The sequence below is a fragment of the Canis lupus genome, chromosome 7, assembly GCF_003254725.2.
Source record: "Canis lupus dingo isolate Sandy chromosome 7, ASM325472v2, whole genome shotgun sequence".
NCBI lineage: Eukaryota > Metazoa > Chordata > Mammalia > Carnivora > Canidae > Canis > Canis lupus.
The window spans coordinates 63,124,797-63,144,163 of NC_064249.1; the positions used below are offsets into that span (position 1 = coordinate 63,124,797).

Consider the following 19,367-nt stretch of genomic DNA (forward strand, 5'->3'; position numbering starts at 1 on the left):
GTGTAGACTGAACATTATCTTAAGCCCCACGTTTCAATCAAAGTGATCATTATTCCTTTAAGAGTCACTATAAACCCCTTCTAGTCACACTATAAATAATCAGACATATTTAGATTCCCAGTTTAGGAAACTGCCTGTATAATGAGTGGATGGATGGATGAATGCATGGATGGATGGATGGATGGATGGATGGATGAATAAAAGAATGAATGAATGATGTACACAAGCAACCATGGGAATGTGTACTTGCACACATCCAGCTACTTTCTGATATCTGTAGTTTCTTTAAATCTGGGCTTAATTTAGAATTCATGATCCCCACAGCTGCATGTGCCACAGAACAGCCAGGCCAGAGAGCTCCTCTGCCTTCTGGCAGCATGACATTAAATTCACACTAGTTAAGCCAACTTAAATTGAGCCTCCTTGAACCTTCCTAAATAAAACTAGTGGCCTTAATTACAATCAGGCAATTTAAAGGTTATGGAGCTCTAACTAGTACTGCAGTATATCACTTTAATAATGCACAGGAAAATTTCTCTAAGGGGTGGCATCGTTTGATTAGAAGAATTCCAGTTTCACAGCACATTCCCAATAAACTGTTTTTAGAAATCTTATTGCACTTATTGCCCCATTACCTTTTTTTATTCTTCAAGGCCGAGTTTCTAAGGTCACACCAATAGAACAATAAAAATATGAGTCATTTGCAAATAATGTGCAGTATTGTGATTTTCATACTGCTGCTTAGGATTTTCTTCCTACCCCCACAAAGTAGAAGGGGCAGGGTAAGGTCCCTAATAGATTGGAGACCCCTGCCCCTTTTATACCTTTGTTCCACCCATTGCAGCTTTAACTTGTGCTTTAGCGGTGAACCTCATTTCTAAACACCGCAGTTTAGATGATTTTGCAAAAAGTTGTCCATAACAGAAGTTTCTTAGGAAGATAATTAGCTTTGGAAATGCCAGACTTAGTTTCTTGTCTTGAACCTGTGGGCACTAAAAACCCCATGGTTGTTGAGATCCATAATGTTTACAAAATCTGGTGAACCTTGTTCCATTTCTTTTGTTTGTTTTGTTTTGTTTTGTTATTTTGTTTTAAAATCATCAGCAATAGCAAGCAATGCTTTCTAGCAAAGATAAACAGCTTCTCAGCGTTCGGAGACTTTCTCCTTCAGATAACTAGTGGCTTTATGCCAAGAAGAAGAAGGTAAACAAAAGAAAAGGCCCTGACCCCGGCCATAAACCCGGCACAGTAACACGAACACGTACCTGATGAGAACTGTGTCCAGTGTGTGGCTCCCGTGGCCGGCTCACTGCTGTGCAGAATTAATATTGACTGTTACACTGTCTCAGTACCCCAAGATGTTTTCCTGATATATTTAACTCTAAAGCAGGTTACATTTGGTTTATGCTGCATGAGCTGTCCTTTTTCAATTTTACCAATTTGGGGGAGGTTTTCGTGCAGTACTCGAATGTAAATATACCTATACTTCCACCAGTGCCAGAAATCCCAGATGTGAAAGCATTAAGAGTAGGTATTTAATATCAAACAAGAGAATTTTTAAGCAAAGAGTGTAATCAATGCATACATCTGATTTAACCAATTAGTTAAAAGGATAGAACTTTGTGATGTAAGAAGACATAACTATTAATAAAAATCGTTTAAAAAAATAACTATGGGTCATGGATGTGTGATGGAGAGCCTTCTCTGTGACTTAGGGCAAATAAAAGGAATAAAAGGTAATTATCCCTTCTTACACAGGGTTCTTTTTTTGTGTTTCAGATATAAAATGCAGGATAGCACTTTTCCCCTTGAAATAGGGGATAAATTGGGGCTTACCAGTCTTTTGCCAGAGATAAACTGGCAAATAAGACAGTTATATTTTATTCATGCTTTATTTACCAGAGGGTTTTAATCGCATTTCAGGAAATAATGAAGGCAAGCAGTATAGGGTAAATTTGGGTGGCCCAAATGTGTCATCACATGAGGCTTAATGTACAAGGGAATGGAGCAAACTCTTAAAACAATTGATAAATAATATATACTGTTTTTGGTGTTCGTCTTGGCATTTGGTTCTAATTGAAATTAGATGTAGGACTAGCTAAGGTATATTTCCCATAAATTCAGTACATATTTATTTCATTCCAACTATGAGCCCTGTACTGTTTTAGGTATTTGGCATTCATCGATGTACAAAACAGACAAACGTCCTTGCCCTCCTGAAACTTCCTTTGTGACACAAATTGATGACTAACCCCAAACTCAGTGCTTGCCACTCCCTTGTGTTGAGATGGCCTGGGCTACTATCCACCACTCTTCACCGGGCAAGGCAAGAGCTGATAGGCATTACTGATTTGGAAACCTGCTATTTCCAGTCATATTGTATGTCTAATCATTATGCAAAAGGGAAGTAAATTTTTATATTGTCTTGTGTGCTCAGAAACTTGCTGTCAAGGCAAAGAACATTGTAGCACTAAAGCTTAGGTGGTGAAAACTTTGTGCGAGAAAAAAAGATTACTTTTATGTATTCAAGTGAGCAGAAATAAGGGGAAAATTAACTTCAAGGAACCTGGATCCCTTTCAGTGCAATGCCCAGGCATATGCTGAAGTTAAAGCTTTATACCACAAGCTAACTTTTTTTTTTTTTTAAAGCCACTCTATATTCTACAGAAACGGGTCAAAAGGATGTACTTGAGACTTAGCTAGTCACAGTCCTCACTCCTAACCCTGTCCCCACCTTTGCCTTTTGTAGGGGTCACAGTCTTTTTACTGAGAAACAGGTGCTTCTTCTCTTAGTTAAGAATGCTTTTTCTGGGAGAGGGGTGAGTGGAACTCAACGTGATTTTATCAATGCGTTACCAAAAACTGATTATTATTTTCTTTAAGTGAAAATGCTATAAGCCCAGATTTTTAACTTTAAAGCTATTTGCTGGCACTGTATGCTATCTCTGAGACTTCAACTGTGGGCTCCTGTTTAGATTGGGGAAGTAAAGAAGGCTGACAACCTGGAGGTGCCAACACACTGGTCAGGTTTGGAAAATATCTGTTGTCTACATGCTCATCCTTAATTTCAGATGCGTGCCAAAATATCACTGCTGAGTGCCCACAGGTAGAGGGAAACCACTTTTTTTAGTAGGCTGTTTGTTTTATTGTGTATTGTTTGAACAGTATTCCGGTGTTTTCTCCTACATGAGAATGTTCAAATAACTAATATCCACGACCGATAATAATCGCCAAAGAATTGGACAATACTGCATCTCAGAGCATCTAAAATCCCCCTGCCTGCCTCTCCCATCCTGGCCCACCTGGACCTCCTGCTAGCTTCCAAGCTGCTGATGTTTATGGGGCTCCAGGCAGCCCCTGGGCTCTTTAAAATCTGCTGGGTACAATGCAGCCTACCCCAGTTGAATCATTTCCTGCTCCAGCCCTGCTGATAATGAGAAGTTCAAGACAGGAAATAACAGTGTCAGTATCAGTGGCTTTGCTTATAAAGTCCAAAAGCGTTGTCGCCTTTAAGACCCTGGGCCAAAACCAGGGAGTAACGGAGTTAAAGGCAGGCTTGCACCTTGTTGATGCTCCTTGAAATAAAATTCTGACTGAGACACACAGGACGCATATCAGTTTGCTTTCCTCTCGATACCGAAGGGTGGCCCATGTGGCCCGTCACAGTCAAGGCACCTGGTGCTCATTTTCTCCAAGTAGCCCCGACGCCCTTTCTCTCTTACTGTGAATCTCACACTTGGATCGCGGATTCCTCTCTTGTGTGGCACAGAAATCCTGACGGTGGTGGCAGACACTGCCGTCCCGCCAATGAGAGAAAATCCAGGAAGGGGCAAGGGTCAGTCTTCAGGCGACTTGCATTTTCCTGTCGAATTGTGCAGCCAAACAGGGCAGAGCTTTTTAACTAGTGTGAGAAGGAAAGGGTCCGTGTCACGTTCAGGACTCTCGAATTCGGCCTTACTTTGGGGCCTTGATGACTAATCTACTGGCAGACCTTGGCTCCCAAGTAACCCTCTCCATTGCCAAATCAGCACCTCGGCGTGCTGGGGTTGCGGCCGTGGAGTATGTGCCGTGTAGAACACGACAAATCACAGTGGCCCGAGTGCCATGGATCTAAGAGAGATGTGATAGCTGCGCGCATGGCAAATTACAGCACATTCTGCCTATTTTTCTACTCCTGGTTTCTAGGGTGAGCCAATGTAGCCGAGGGGTGAGTTTTGTCATGTGTGGCTTTTCTTTGTTACTCCTCAGACCCCGAGCTTATAAATGTGTGCTTGGAAATTAACTCGGGGAAGAGGAGAAGCAGAGTAAAGGGTTGGGGGTTGGGAATTGGTTTGGGGCATAGTTTTCTTGGATTTAAAAATATATGTTAAGGATATAGCGGTATACACGTTCGAACTGGAAAAATTACAACTGCAGGGCATTTGATTCCTCTGTTTGGATTCCAAGGGCAGAGTTTACTCCCACTCAGATCAGAGCTTTTTAAGTATCGCCCCTGCCACATGATGATGCACCAAGAGGGGTTTGTATCTTTGGACTTTAGCCTATAGATTTATGCAGTGGAAGAGGCTGGAGGACCCTTCTGGCCAGTCTCGAGGGTAAATAAGAGAAGGAGTTCTACTTATAAACCGTTACAAATTGGTCCTCCGTAATGGCTGCAGTGTTGATCAGACGATCTAAGGGGGCCCCCAGTGATTCCTGAGATAACAGCTGCATGTAAGTCAACCACTGAACATTTGCTTGTAGCTGCTCTAGATTTTTGTTTTTATTGAAGGAAAAGGAGTATAAACATGGGACACACAGTCTGGAGGCTGCTTAAAGGGTTTCTCTTGTTTAAAGCTTATATTGAAATGTCAGTGTCTTCTGTTAAGCTAACAATTGCCATGTTGGAGCTTATAACTTGAGTTGTGCTGGAGCATCCAAATGGCAACTATTATTTCTTTTTTCTGTTACAAAGCTGGCTGATTAATAGCAGTGTTGGTCAACGTTTTCTGAATTGGAGAGATAGAAATTATCATTCCCCTTTGAACTGGCCTCAGACAAACAGATTTTGTCCTTAGAGCACCAAGTTTTGTAAATGATCATCAGGTTGTATTGCAATTATGTATTCAGACTCTTTTCCTTTGAAACATTTAATAGTGAAGTAAATATTTACATTAGCATCAGTGTCTTCTATGTAGACTCGATTCCTGTTTACATTTACATTCACACTTAAATGGAGATTAACAAGTGGAAGTAATTATTTGAGCTGAAATTTCTATACGTGGGAAATGATTTCTCAATTATACCCACACCGTCTCTGGCCGTGCTTTAAAGTGGTTGACGGGCACGGGAAGTTGCTGGCCTGCAACATGTTCTCGGTGGTGCCAGCTCCACTCTTGCCCTTCCTGACCTTGGACCGATAGTGCTGGCCACACGCATGCTCCCCTCCACCAGCACACAACAAACAGGGATTTTCTGTTTGTTCTGGAAAGATGCAGGTTTATTTTTGAAAGCTCCATATTCTCCTCATTCAGTTGACTAATCTTCACTCTGATGTTTCTTTCTCCCTTTCCCTGTGCTCATTTCTGCTCTCAAGTGTACTTGGCTAGAATACCCCTCAGCCTAGTGTGCAGTACTGCAGTTTTTCTGTCCTCCATACTATTGCCCATTTCCTGGTAACTCTTTGGCTATCAGAATTTCAGCATTGTAGTTAATAAGGGCTAGCATGAGTAGCAGTTTTTAGTCTTTAACTTTCAAAGTCACCTACAAAGGCAAATTAGGCTCATTGTGGAAAATCTGGAGACTCTAGATAAGCAGAAAGGGAAGAAAAATCTAGACATTTCATCCATAGATCTCATCTATAACTCAATAAAAAAAAATAGGGCTGCACTAGCCTATTATATCCTTAATGGAATATTGTAATGGTTATTAAATCAATTGACTCAGAATCTCTTTTTAATAAATGAGTCAGACTGTATTATCCAATTACTGTCAGCTGCTACCTTTCCGGGGAGCAGAGATGGTTACTTTGATTGAATTTTTAGGCTTTTGGCACCTTTAGGAAGAAGGGAGATAGAAAGACAAGGTGCAAGTTATGGCTTTGCAGGCAAAATCCTGAGCCTGAGGCTTAAGTTCCCCTGAAATCGGAGGTGTTGATAGTGCCACCTCAGGAATGGCAACTTTAAATTAAAACCACAGTGCTACCTTCCAGCTCCTTCCTACCTCATCCCAGATAGCAAGAAGAGAGAAGCTCAGTTTTGAAAGGAAACAAGGCTTACCTAAGGTTGATCCCCCAGTACTGAGGATTCTTTTTAGAAAGTCTTTGAAAATTAAGACACTGCACTTAGCCACACAGTGTAAATAGAGAATGTACAGGAGCTGAGTTACACAGAGACTCCGAGTAAGGATAAACTTTTGAAATCTTTACTATAAATGCATTTTCTTAGTTTGCCATTACTATCTTGCCCCCTTCTGCAGTTAAAAAATACAAAATGAGTTCTGTTAATGAGTGATAAAAATGTTTTGGGTCCTCCTGTCTTGCTCACTCATTATCCACTTGACCCTGTGGAAATAAGCAAGTGTGAGCACGGGGGAAATGACCAGAGAAGTTAATGAAGGTGGGAGACGGGTGTACAGGGGTACCCTGTCTAGCTCGGAGCACCCTGGCTTTCCCTCCTCTACCATTTGCTGTGTGGTAATTCAGATATATATTCCGTCCTACTCAGATCGCTAGGAAAAGTTACTTGTTGGAAAAGACCTTTGTATAACTTAGGAATGTAGAACTCCCAATATCTTTTTTTCGATATTAAAATGTGCTGTTAAACTATAAAAAGTTCTGAAAATGCTAGAAGCTATCTTTATGATCATTGCTATCATAGTGCCTTCACCAAGTATGGGATTGATGAAAACTAAGTCTGCACTAATAATACATAAATGCTTTATGGCTGTGTGTCACCTTCTTGTAAATTCACTTGACTAAGTTTGGATTATGCAACGTTTTATGATGGAACTTCTCTGTTCTCAGGATGGGAAATAAAAATTGATAAGGACATTTTCTTTGTATTCATGCAACACATATCTTTCTCCCCTTCTATTAGTTTTCCAAACAAAATACGCATAGTCAAGAAACGACAACATCACATTAAAGATCATTTTAACTTGCAGGATTCACTTTGTGTTTGTCAGTCAGTCATTGTCCTCTAGAAAGCCAACCAGGCTCATATGTGTCACTTCACAAATATTGTAGGGTTAAGAATTCTGAATCTGGGGCACCTGGGTGGCTCAGTGGTTGAGCATCTGCCTTTGGCTCAGGTCGTGATCCTGGGGTCCTGGGATCGAGTCCCACATTGGGCTCCCTGCAGGAAATCTGCTTCTTTGCCTACGTCTCTGCCTCTCTCTGCGTCTCTCATGAATAAATAAATAAAATCTTATAAAAAAGAATTCTGAAACAAATGTTTATACCTGCTCACATCCATAGGCCACATGTTGGTTCTTGTGTGAAACACAGATTTAAAGATGAAAGCAGAACTCTTGGTTACCTTCTTTCCACCAAAGTAAGGTATGCAGCATTGAGGAAATAGGAAACATTTAAATTTGGCAAATTCTGTTGATCAACTTAGTGACCCAATTCCCTACAATAAACAGTGTTCCCAATATTTCTTAAGATCTAAAATTTGGGAAAATGTTGGTGACTTCAGGATTGAAAAAAGAAAGAGAGAGAAAGGAACAGATGAAAACCCCTTGATCTTATATAATCCCTAAAGCTTTTTGTATAACCCCTTGTCATGTCAGTATGCACAATTAAACTCCTTCTTACATAATTATAATCAAGGAATTTACTGTGCCACCCAAATACAGAGTAGGTTTTTATCTCTTGTGAAATGTAGACAGTACTGGGTGGCTTAATTAGTGCTTTGCTTCTCTTTTTACAAATTCCAATCCTCTGCTTCTAAAGACTCATACTTGTGTGGGAAGAGAGATTAGGAATACAAATAGAGCGATTTTACTCCTAGTTAGCTAATAATAATTCACTTTGTAATTGAGCCTTCGTGTTGCCAGTGATATCAGCCAGTGGAGGACTTACACGTGCATGTTGTGTTGCACGAAAGGAGATACCTTTGGAGGATAGACTTGTTGCCTTCACAGTGTGAATATGCCTTTTATTCCATAGACCTAGAATATCTGACACTAATGTGCCTTAATAACATTTCTAATCACTGCAAATAGGAGAAGATAAAAGTATAACAAACTAGGTTAAACAGCTTAATAACCCACAACCCTTGGACCAACTAACAAACTAGGTTAAATCACAAGCTAGGTTAAAAGATAACAAGCTAGGTTAAATTGCAGCCTCTCAGCCCTAACTCTCTCTGAGAAGTCGTCTGGGAGTCGCTGGTGTATGCTATAGCCTGTTTGCTGAGATCCTGGCCCTTGAGGCCAAGATGCCTGGAGTTAAGTTCTGGCTACACCAAGTATTGCCTCTGTGACTCAGAAAAAAAAAAAAAATCACTTAAACTCTGTGGGCCTCGTTTTTCTCATCTATAAAATGAGACTAATAGTAGTTGTTAAATTAAACGAATTTACCTCCGTCAGCACTTAGAACAACAGCCTGTGAAACACAGAAAACACTAAAGAAACGTGGGGTTGTTCATTCTAGCGCTACTGGTTTTCAGTTCTTATAACTGCGAATTGAAATAAGTTGGAGTAATCCTTAAATTTTAAATTTCAGAAATACTTTGATGAGGAGAAAAGCAACATAAAAATAATGGTGTCTTGGGGATCCCTGGGTGGCTTAGCGGTTTGGCGCCTGCCTTTGGCCCAGGGTGCGATCCTGGAGTCCTGGGATCAAGTTCCGCGTCAGGCTCCCTGCATGGAGCCTGCTTCTCCCTCTGCCTGTGTCTCTGCCTGCCTCTCTCTCTCTCTCTCTCTCTCTCTCTCTCTCGGTCTCGGTCTCTATCATGAACAATAAAACCTTTAAAAAAATATAATGGTGTCTGTCAACAACAGAACCTCTTCATCTTATGTAGCAATTATTATTATTACATCAAAATATTCTTCTACTATCTTGTTCCAAAGGTATCAAAGAAAAATCCAGGAGTAGTCAAAAGTGAGTGTGGAGTTGTTAGAAATTCCTTTGGAGAAGGACAGTCTAGATCGCAAGGTGAAATTGAAACTGCCTTACAAAGCAGAGGGAGCATTGAACTGAGAAGATATGTGGAGCTGGGAGTACCATGCTGGAAAAGAAAGCATTTATAGGATAAATGAAAAGAAAGCATTTATAATGCTATAAGCATTAATAGTATTTCAAAATTACCTGAATAGCTTGGGAATAGGAAAAGAAAGTTTGTGGGAATACCTCTAAAAACCTTAGAGTTGGGAACAGAAACTTGTAGAACCTGCTAAGTAATCCAGAGGGGAGGCCTGAGAAGAAGCTATCCATTTTTCTATGGGTCCATTATTGTAGGACTTTAGAAATACACAGCCATAAAATCACAATAGTGAAAAGGAGATGCCCTAGCAGTGATATCTAATTAAACTTCAAAAGCTTAATGAAGTGCGTTACCCAAAGACAAATCCTGTCTTCTGGTTATCTTTGGATTTTTAAATTCCAGAAATGTTTTTGAATTGATAAAAATTCATAGGTCCTGTGAAACAATAACCAAAAAACATATATGCTACTTATATATTTATATTTGGTCACAGAAATCATTTAATGTGTGTGGTTATAGGGAATTCACTTGTCTTTTAGAGATATGGTGGGTTTCAATTTTTCAATTTTTCTGCTCCAATTTTTATTCTCCTTAACAGATGAGGGACTGAACCATGAGTGTAAACTCTGCAGCCAGACCTTCGACTCCCCTGCCAAACTCCAGTGCCATCTGATAGAGCACAGCTTCGAAGGAATGGGAGGTACCTTCAAGTGCCCCGTCTGCTTTACAGGTAGGAAACTCTAGAGAGCCCTGTGGCCAGATCATGTCCTTACTACCAAGACGTATCCCCACTGCTACAGCCTCTTGCAGCTATGACTTCAATTCAATTTGGGGAGAAGATGTTTGATTTCTGCTTATTAGCATTATTGATTGCTGCCTACTTAAAGGCTCACATGGGCAGGAAGGTTAACTGTCAGGATGAACAAATGGCATTTCGAGCTCTCGCAGAACTTTGCACTTTTCCATTTGGAAAACGACATCCATGTTTTGTTCACTTTTCTCCTCTTGGTGTTAAAAGGTTACCAAGGCGGAGTGCCTGCACAAAACGACTTCTTAATAATCACAAGCCATGTAACTAAAAATGCAGCCGTGTTGCCAGCCCCTGTCTGTTACTTCAACTTGGAGAATTTTGTAACGTTCCCCAGAAGAAATCAAAAAGATATTATTAAAACCTCTAGTTCAAATTCGTGAAACTAGAAAACAGATGAGATGAACAGATTAGAGGAAGCGTTTATTTCCTATGAAGTTGGATTTTTAAAGTAGAAGTTGATAGAAATTTACACTTTTGAGAAGAAACTTTTATTGAATGTTGTAGCACTAGAGTTTTCAGCAGCAGCAGCAGCAAAAAAACATACATCAGAAACTATAATTTGAACCCCATAGGGGTTAAAATAGGATCATACACATTCCTGGTACTCCCCTAACAGTGACAAAGTTATTTTGGAAAATCCTTTGTGATCATTTTGCATGTGTCTTGAACTCGATGGTCAAGCCCCTCAAGGCTATGTTTCCTTCTTATTTGTCAAAAAAAAAAAAAAAAAAAAAAAGGCAAAACAAAACAAAAATACATCCTTCTCTCAAAATTGGCTTCATTGTCTACAGAGCAAGATTCCAGACATTGGTTATTAACCTTCACTGTTCAACCTATAGATTTCTGTCCTTAAACAAAATGAGAGGGGGGCCATGTTCATTGTCCAGTTACCACAAGTAGTACTTGAATAGGGTGATGGCTCTGCCTTCAACATTTGCCTGTGAGGCTCCTTCTTTCAGTAATTCCATAAGCCACTCCTTCTTATGGAACTGTTTTTTTTTTTATTCTTTTGGTTTGCATTTTAAATATATATATTGGGTTTTTTTGGAGGGAGAGGAAGGCTTGCTTTTTAAAATTCTTTGGTTTTTTGAAGTTTGTATTTAAATTCCAGTTAGCGTACAGTCTACTATTAGCTTCATGTATACAATATAGTGATTCAGCACTTCTATACATCACCCAAGTGCTCATCACAAGTGCCCTCCTTATTCCCCATCGCCTTTTTCACCCATCCCCCCAACCACCTCCCCTCTGGTAACCTGTAGTCTGTTCTCTGTAGTTAAGATAAAAGTATATATTGTTATATTTTTACCATAGCATAGCATTTATGTTAAGACACAATGAGTCAGGAGTCTGAGTTCTCTATAAAAGCTCATAATAAGTCTTCATAAAGAAGACTGGGTCATAGATCTTCTCATGATTAAGACCCCTAATAAAATAGTTATTTGATGTTGTAGCCAGAAGCCTCATAAAATGTTCTGTTATATGGAGATCAGTGGCAAATCGGTATAAAAAAAAAACATTTCTTTTTGTTGATGTAGGTAAGAGACAAAAATGCATTAAACATGAGCAGTCCGCATTTTCTGTGCTGACAGACCTGAATTGTTCTGGTGTACCTGGAAGTAATTTTTAAAATAACAATTAAAAGAAAAAAAAAAAAAACCTTCCAATATAAAGCATGTTAGGTGGGAGAGAAGAAATCTGAGTAGTTTTTTAAGGTAATGAAAAATGTGATTAAAATGTATGACTCACAAGAACAATATTCTAATATTTTAGGTTGGCTGGCAATTAGAATAATTTTAATGATTAGAGTGGAGTCAAAGTCAAATGCCAACATCTTTAATAAATCCTTTCCCTGCCTATACAGATTAATATTGTAGATGCAAACTTTTTTAGGTCACAGTGCAGCAGGCATCCATCAGAAGTCAGTTCTGCCAACCCAAACACTGCCTCTGGCATATACAATTTAATTATTAATAGTATGTCTCCTAGGTAAACTGTTACACAGTCTTAGGGCCTTGTTTTGTAGTCATTAAAATTGAACATGTTTATATTATTGAAACCCTTGCATTCAGTGTGTAGGCTGAGTTGATCTTAAAGTATCCAAAGAGAATTTACCTGCCGTTCTGTTTCACATTTATAGACAGTGCCCCAGAGTAGCTGTGGGATATAATTTTTAGCATTAACACATTTAAATAGAGAACTGTTTGCTAGCTATAACTTTAGGCAAATACAATAAACAGGGTTTTGGCATCTATGATTTCTTAACCTGTGGGTTGCTGAGAAATAAGAGTCCTTTCTGTTCAGACGGTGCTGTGCATTTGACAATTTTCAGCTTTATTTTTAAAAGATTTATAGGGAGCAGGGCCTCGATAAACCTTTACTTTGGAGCTGTTTGGGTTGAATTAGGTGCTTGGTAGAGTGCACCTTCACAAAAGCCAGGGACCTGACCACAAGCAAATGTGACTCGGCCCTCCCCAGTGACTGGCGGTGGTCACACCCAGAAGGTGTGCTATTCGGTCGGCTGGGTCCGGGGCTCTTCAGGGGGAAGCATCACAGAAAGAAAATAACCCAGAGTTCAACCTCTTTTTACCGTTGCAGTGTTTGTTCAAGCAAACAAGTTGCAGCAGCATATTTTCTCTGCCCATGGACAAGAAGACAAGATCTATGACTGCACACAATGTCCACAGAAGTTTTTCTTCCAAACAGAGCTGCAGGTAATGTCTCCATGAGGAGAACCGGGATTGAACTCAGTTGCTCTTCTTATAGGAAACAAGGGCATTTTAAATCTGGATTCACAGTATCACTCACCCTGGGCCACCATGATGCTCAGTGTGTATTGGGGCAAAGGGAAAATTAGAGGCTGGATTAACAGACACCAAAGTAATTTTGCCTCTGGCTGCTGTCAATCATAAAAAGAACTAGAACAGACCTATAATTGGACCTTCTGACCCAGTGTGATAGGCTTAGGGGTCAGGTTTATTGGACTGTGGGATCATTCACCTCGCTGTCATGGCCCACTCTCCCCAATCCTGTTTTATTCATGTTCTGTTCCCACTGGACTCCAAGCTGGATGGACGTCCAAGTTATTGTTGTCCGGAGGGGTTCAAAATTGGAAGGGAGAAGGAAAGAGAAGAAAGAAGCTGTACTCATGTCCAGTATGTTTCTTACACTTAATTAACTAGAATAATTATTACTTAGTAATAATCTAGTTAAAAATTGTGGCCCCCAAAGACAGTAGGTTTAGCCTTGAGTGTCCATTTGCTAGATATGTGACTTTGCAATGGTCCATAATAATGACTCTGAACCTCAGATATGAAGAAATGATAGACAGGTGTAACACTTAAGGGGTTGCTGTCAGGCAAAAATGAAGTTAATAGGTCTGAATCTAAGGTACAAACCAGAAAATAGAACACAAATGTTTGGTTGGTTTTATTACTCTTGGCAACAGACCAGTCGTTAAATTACAGGTAAGAGACCTGGATGCTAATCTAGAAATCTTACTGATGGTGAAAGGAAGATAACTCTTATTTTGTTTTTTCTGTTACTTCATCTGAGAAATAGGCACAGTACTTTATCCTCATTTTTCTGATGAAATTCTATGAGTAACATGTTTTTATTAAATGTCGTTGGTGCCTTTGGAGGAGAATGGATTCAAACTCAAAATCGTTTTATTATTTTGAACATTATTATTAACAATAAAGTTATTTAGCCTAAAATGGGGGAAAGGGATAGTTATTTTTTTTGCATTGAGTCCCTTCAACGAGATCCAGATGAAGGAAGAACTCAGAGCCATACCCACTCCTTTGTTTCTCATCCTATACTGTGAACCCTGGGACAGCTTTGTACCTTCTTGGACTCTGGGGAAGCCAAATTTATGTGAATTCTGTGTCAAAATAAGGAATTTACATTTTATGATCTGTTATCGTCCCAAGAGTAAACAAATAGCAGATTACGGTGGTGAAAGATAAAATATATGAATGAATGGGTGAGCCCATTTCATTGTCATAATGGTGTCCATGGACTGAAATTAAAGTTGCGGTCTTACTTTTTATCCCTTCAAAATAGATTTCTACTCTTTCATATCTGTTTGGGAATTGAATATAGAAGATTGACCAAGTTACAGTATTGTCAATCTTAATATAACCTATATTTCTGTTTGTAAATATATTCTTACTGCAATAGGTATCAAAAGATAAGTCATTGCGTTTTTATGACTCGGTAAAGGATATGGCCAATACACCTAGTGATACTTAATTAGCATGTAAACTGTGGAGCAGAATTAATAATAGATTTTAACCTATTCAGTCTCTTCGATCAAAGTTGTAGAGACTCTATAGAGACTGACTTCTACCTAATGTTCTTGAAAAAGGTTTGCAACAAAATTGCACTTTTATACTGTATTAGTAGATTTCTAATATAGCTAACCTGGTGGCAAGACGTCATTGTTTTTCATTAAAAGAATCCAACACTGTGGCCGTAGTAGCCTGTAGCCCATTGTAGCATAGACAAAACTAAGCAACTAAACACATCCTTCAGAACTCCAGGTTTCTTTTATAGTGTATTTTAGGGTTTTGTGGAATGTATGGTATTTATTCTTTTCTACAATTAATGTAGAACTAATTGTAGAGTTTTCGAACTCTTTGATCTTAGGATGCCTTTACAGTTAAAATGATTGATGACCACAAAGGGCTTTGATTTATGTGGGTTATTATCTATTGATATTTTCGTATTTGAAATCAAAATTAAAGGATGTTTCAAACACAAGAATATACACATATGCAATTCTACTAGCTGTCAGAGAGATGATGTCATCCCTTGTCAAGTAGCCTCTAGGAAACTCCACTGTGTACTCATGAGACAATGAGAGTGTAAAGGGCAAATAATGTCTTAATGCTATTATGAAAATAGTCTTGACATACAGACCCCCCTGAGAGGATCTAGGAGACCCCAGAGGTCCCTGAGCCACACTTTGAAAACTCTTGGTTTATAAGATACAATACAAAACACACAACTCTTTCTGACTCTTTTGAGATCTTCGAAGGTCAAACATGTCTCAAATCATTCTTGATTCATTCTTTCAAATTGTGATCTGGGCCACAATAAGGCTTAGACTGTAATCCAAAGCTGTAGGCACTCTTCTTCCAATCCCGTAACTCAGAATCATACATATTTGGTCTTTTTTGGCAGGGGCGGGGGGGAGTGTAGAGGGAGAGGGAGAGAGAGAATCTCAAGCAGATTCCCTGCTGAGTGCAGAGCCAGACAGATGTGGGGCTTAATCTCACAATCCTGAGATCATGACCTGAGCCAAAATCAAGAGTTGGTTGCTCAACCAACTGAGCCACCCAGGTGCCCCACATACTTGGTCTTGATATAAATACTCAAGCTCAAAATATGCATTATCTCTTAGATAAGAATAGTTTTTAAATGTACTATATGATAATTTTTAGAACGCTATCCACAGTCATAGGAATATCTGTGTAGGTCTGTTTTCTAAAATCCCCAGTAGTAGCAGTGGCTTTTGGTTTCAATACATTAAGAAAAATGGATCATAGTTAACTTTACTTTTTCTAGTTTAAGAGTGTTTGGATTTTTTATGCTTTACCCTCAGGGGTTCACAGTCCTGTACATTTGCTTTCATTACCCAAATTACCTTTACACCTGTGCTCAGAGGATGGAATTAATATAATTTTTAAAGATTGATTTCTTTTATTTCCTGCTAAAAATTGGGTATGATAAGTGTACAAAAACCATAATAGTTTTGTTAATTTCTAGAATGAGGAGGGAAATCGACTGAAATTAAGGTAAAAGTAGAAAATTAGATTGGTAACCAAAATCATAAGAGTAGAAAAATGAAAAACGAAGCCATTTTATCAGCCCAGTTTGGTTCATGCTTTGGTATGTAAAATAAATGCAAATTTTAAAATTGACACATATCATACATACCATTTGAATTCATACTCATCTACTTTTTTATGCCACTGAACCTCAGAAAGGAGGACTTTACAGAAGAGATTATAAAACTAAATGCCCAAGAACTAAAATCCCGTTGGATATTGAAAGCAAATAAAGATTTTATTTATTTATATGAGAGAGGGGAGAACACGAGGCAGGGTGAGGCAAAGGCAGAAACAGAGCAGGGAGCCCAATGTAGAGCTTGATCCCAGGACCCTGAGATCATGCCTTGAGGGGAAGTCAGATGCTTAACCAGCTGAGCCACCCAGGCACTCCTAAAAGCATGTAGTTTATTTGACTGTTCCATCAGAGTGAGAATACTAGGGTAAGTCTAGGAAGAGCATTTCAAAATCACCTCATAACATAATGACAGTGTATCTTTTAATGGTGCATAAATGATTTCATGAATGTGCTAAGTAATTTACATTTCTTTCACTGCTTATGCTCAGTTAAAAATGTGAAAGCATTTGAGCATTTGTGTGTGTGTGTGTGTGTGTGAGAGAGAGAGAGAGAGACAGAGAGAGAGACTAGAAGTGCTTTGTTGGGTATAAAATTTTATATTCAACACACACAGCAGTGTGTTATTTTCATTGATATTGCCTACAATGCCCAGTCAGAACTCAGATAATTCCTCATTGTACACTGTCCATCTTTAGGATACCAAGGATTCAGACATCATGTTCTGGACAGCACAGATGACAATTCCTTTTAGAATTAAACAAGACAAAATCTCGGGGCACCTGGGTGGCTCAGTGGTTGAGCGTCTGCCTTTGGCTCCGGTCGTGATCCCAGGGTCCTAGAATCAAGTCCCACATCAAGCTCCCTGCAGGAAGCCTGCTTCTCCCAAAGCCTGTGTCTCTGCCTCTCTGTGTCTCTAATAAATAAATAAATAAATAAATAAATAAATAAATAAATAAATATAATTTTTTTTTTAAAGACAAAATCTCTATTTCTATGGAACATTCTATCTAGGACACACCTTTTGCCGGTGTGGAAGCTGTGTTCTTCACATGACCAACCCCTAATCCTTTCTGACCAAAAATTCTAAATTCCAGTTTAGAGATATATAATGATAATTATTAGCAAGATACAGGCTTTTTCTTTTGTTAGAGCTTTCCTTCATTTGTGCAAGGAGTAAGTCCACCTAGCATGCTGGTAGGGAAGATGTGCTTTGAAATAAAAGTGCATTACATGAACTAAATGAATGTTTTGTTTTTTTAAAAGCAAATGAATATGTTGAATGTTTCACATGTTTTCCTAATAGACCTCAAAACTTTTTCTGCAGAACTTAAGGAAGCTGCTTTGAGAGAGGGATGGTGTGGTCCAAGAATAATATCCTACAATGCATATTTGTATCCAAAGTGGTTTATACAGGTGTGAGCAAGTGGTGTGTTTGTAAAAATGCTGCTGAATAGGCCACTTTCTTTCAATATAGTAATTACTGTTTAATTGGTGCCTCTAGAAAAGCTACAATTCAAAGGCAGTGATCAAATCATCCTCTTCCAATGTGTCTCCATAGAAAGTTCCATCAGGCACCATGTTAAGAATTTAATGGATGTAGAGGGAATTCCAGCAGGAAGAAGAGAGGGAATTGGCCTAGATGAACTTCAGGCTCTGAGATTCTGGTACTTGAATTCCTTTTGAATCAAAGGTTATTGTGATATGCAGCCCTTCCCTTCATTAGCTCATGAATGCAGTGTTTTCCACATTCAAAATGGAGTAATCATCTGACATTCTAAAGGATACATCATGATTTTCTTTCTTTCGGATATCACTTGGATATCACTTCCGTTTAAATATGCAATTGTCTCTTCAGCTGTTTTTCCTTCTCAAATCACTTTCCCACCAAATCACGTGAGCTTGATGCATATTTTTCACACCACAACTTAACTGGTGCTCAAGTTTTATGGTCATACTTCTGAAAAAAAAATGAAGCAGTGTGCATATTATGGGCCCTCTAAGACAACAATACAGCATGGAAATGTGGCTGCTGAGCTGGTTGCTGGGTCATAGGCTAACTTAGCCATTTGCCTAAAGTAGCCTTTTAATAAATGTAATACAAATTCGTGTCTCAGGTTATTAAATAATGTGTGATGAGACATTTAGGAGTCCTTGTTAATAGTCAAAATCACAAGTGCTATGCTATTTACTACTTTTGTCCCAGTGCCATTATTAATTAAGAAAATATATTTATTAATTAAAATACTAATAAAAATATAACTTCATCATTTTAAATTGACCATGGTCCCAATCATTCTGTGACATATCAAAAATAATTAGAAATAGATCATATTTACAGGCTACTAGAAAAGATAAGATATGCATATGATTAGCCATTATATGAGCTAATATGTAATAAACTGTTATAAGTATTTGAAGAGAAGATGCTTATTCTCCAGCTGGGAGACTCAAGAAAGACATCTTGTGGGAAGCATTCAAGCCGGTTCTGAAGGATGGATGTGATTCTGGTATCTGTGGTTATGGGAGAGTTAGCCACCCATAAAAGTCTCTAATGGTTAGTAGTTCTAAAAAAAATCATTTTTTATGAGATTTTTATTCATTTGTTTTAATTTGCATTCAGTTCTCTGTAGGCAGCTTAGTACAAGGGAAAGGGCGTGAATTGCAGAGAAGAATCACCAGAGTTTGATTTTGGTCCCTGCCACTTACAAGCTGTCAACTGTGTGCTTCAGTGTCACCATCTGTAAAATGGGCATGTGGGAAATAGCAAGGACTCATGCCCAACTCCCAGGATCCTAGTGAGAGAGTGCAGTGGAGTGTGGACCAAAACAGGCACTGGGCAAGCATTGGCTCCCTGACCCTCTCCCTGCTCCCAAGTGCTGACCTAAGTATACAAAATCAGGAGTCATCATTACTCAGAAATAAAATCTCTTATCTCAGACACATCAGATTTTCCTTAGTTGTCTGCTCTAGTTCTACTGGAATAATTTCCCAGTTAATCATACCTTGACATAGTTTCATGTTAATTGGTTTGCAGGTAAAAATTCTTATTTTAAAAACATTCATCTTTTTCAGGAGATTAAAGAGTCTTGGGCTTTTTTCTTTCCTTTCTTCTTTCTAGCATTTAACCATAAAACAAAACACTTATATTTGCTTTCAGAAATATAAAAACATTTCAAAACAACCTGACCCTTCCTTCTCTCCATATACCCTAAATTAAGGACATGTGGCCAAAACAAAAGGTTTTAGCATGCGCCTCCATCAAAGACAAGGTGGGATCTGTGATTTGGGGAAAGGTTTGTTTCAGTTTGTTGTCATATTTTTCTCTGAGTCAGGCCAATTCTCTTTCACAAACTGGACGAATGGAAAGGTGTACCTTTAAAGCTATCAGATGTGCCCTTAAACTGTTTGGCTTCCGATATTCTTCACAACATTCGTGTATTTTTCAATTGCTTTAT

At 38.8% G+C, this 19,367-nt stretch overlaps 1 protein-coding gene across 4 annotated transcripts in view; it reads left to right on the forward strand.

Annotated features, from left to right (window-relative positions):
- The window catches only part of ZNF521 (zinc finger protein 521), a 275,420-nt gene that overhangs the window by 235,984 nt on the left and 20,069 nt on the right, over positions 1–19,367 (forward strand). For all 4 annotated transcript variants that reach the window (XM_025429278.3, XM_025429274.3, XM_025429276.3 and 1 more), the window contains 2 exons: positions 9,787–9,918; positions 12,598–12,713. In XM_025429278.3, coding sequence (XP_025285063.1) covers positions 9,787–9,918; positions 12,598–12,713 — 248 coding nt within the window. The remainder of the gene's footprint in view (positions 1–9,786; positions 9,919–12,597; positions 12,714–19,367) is intronic.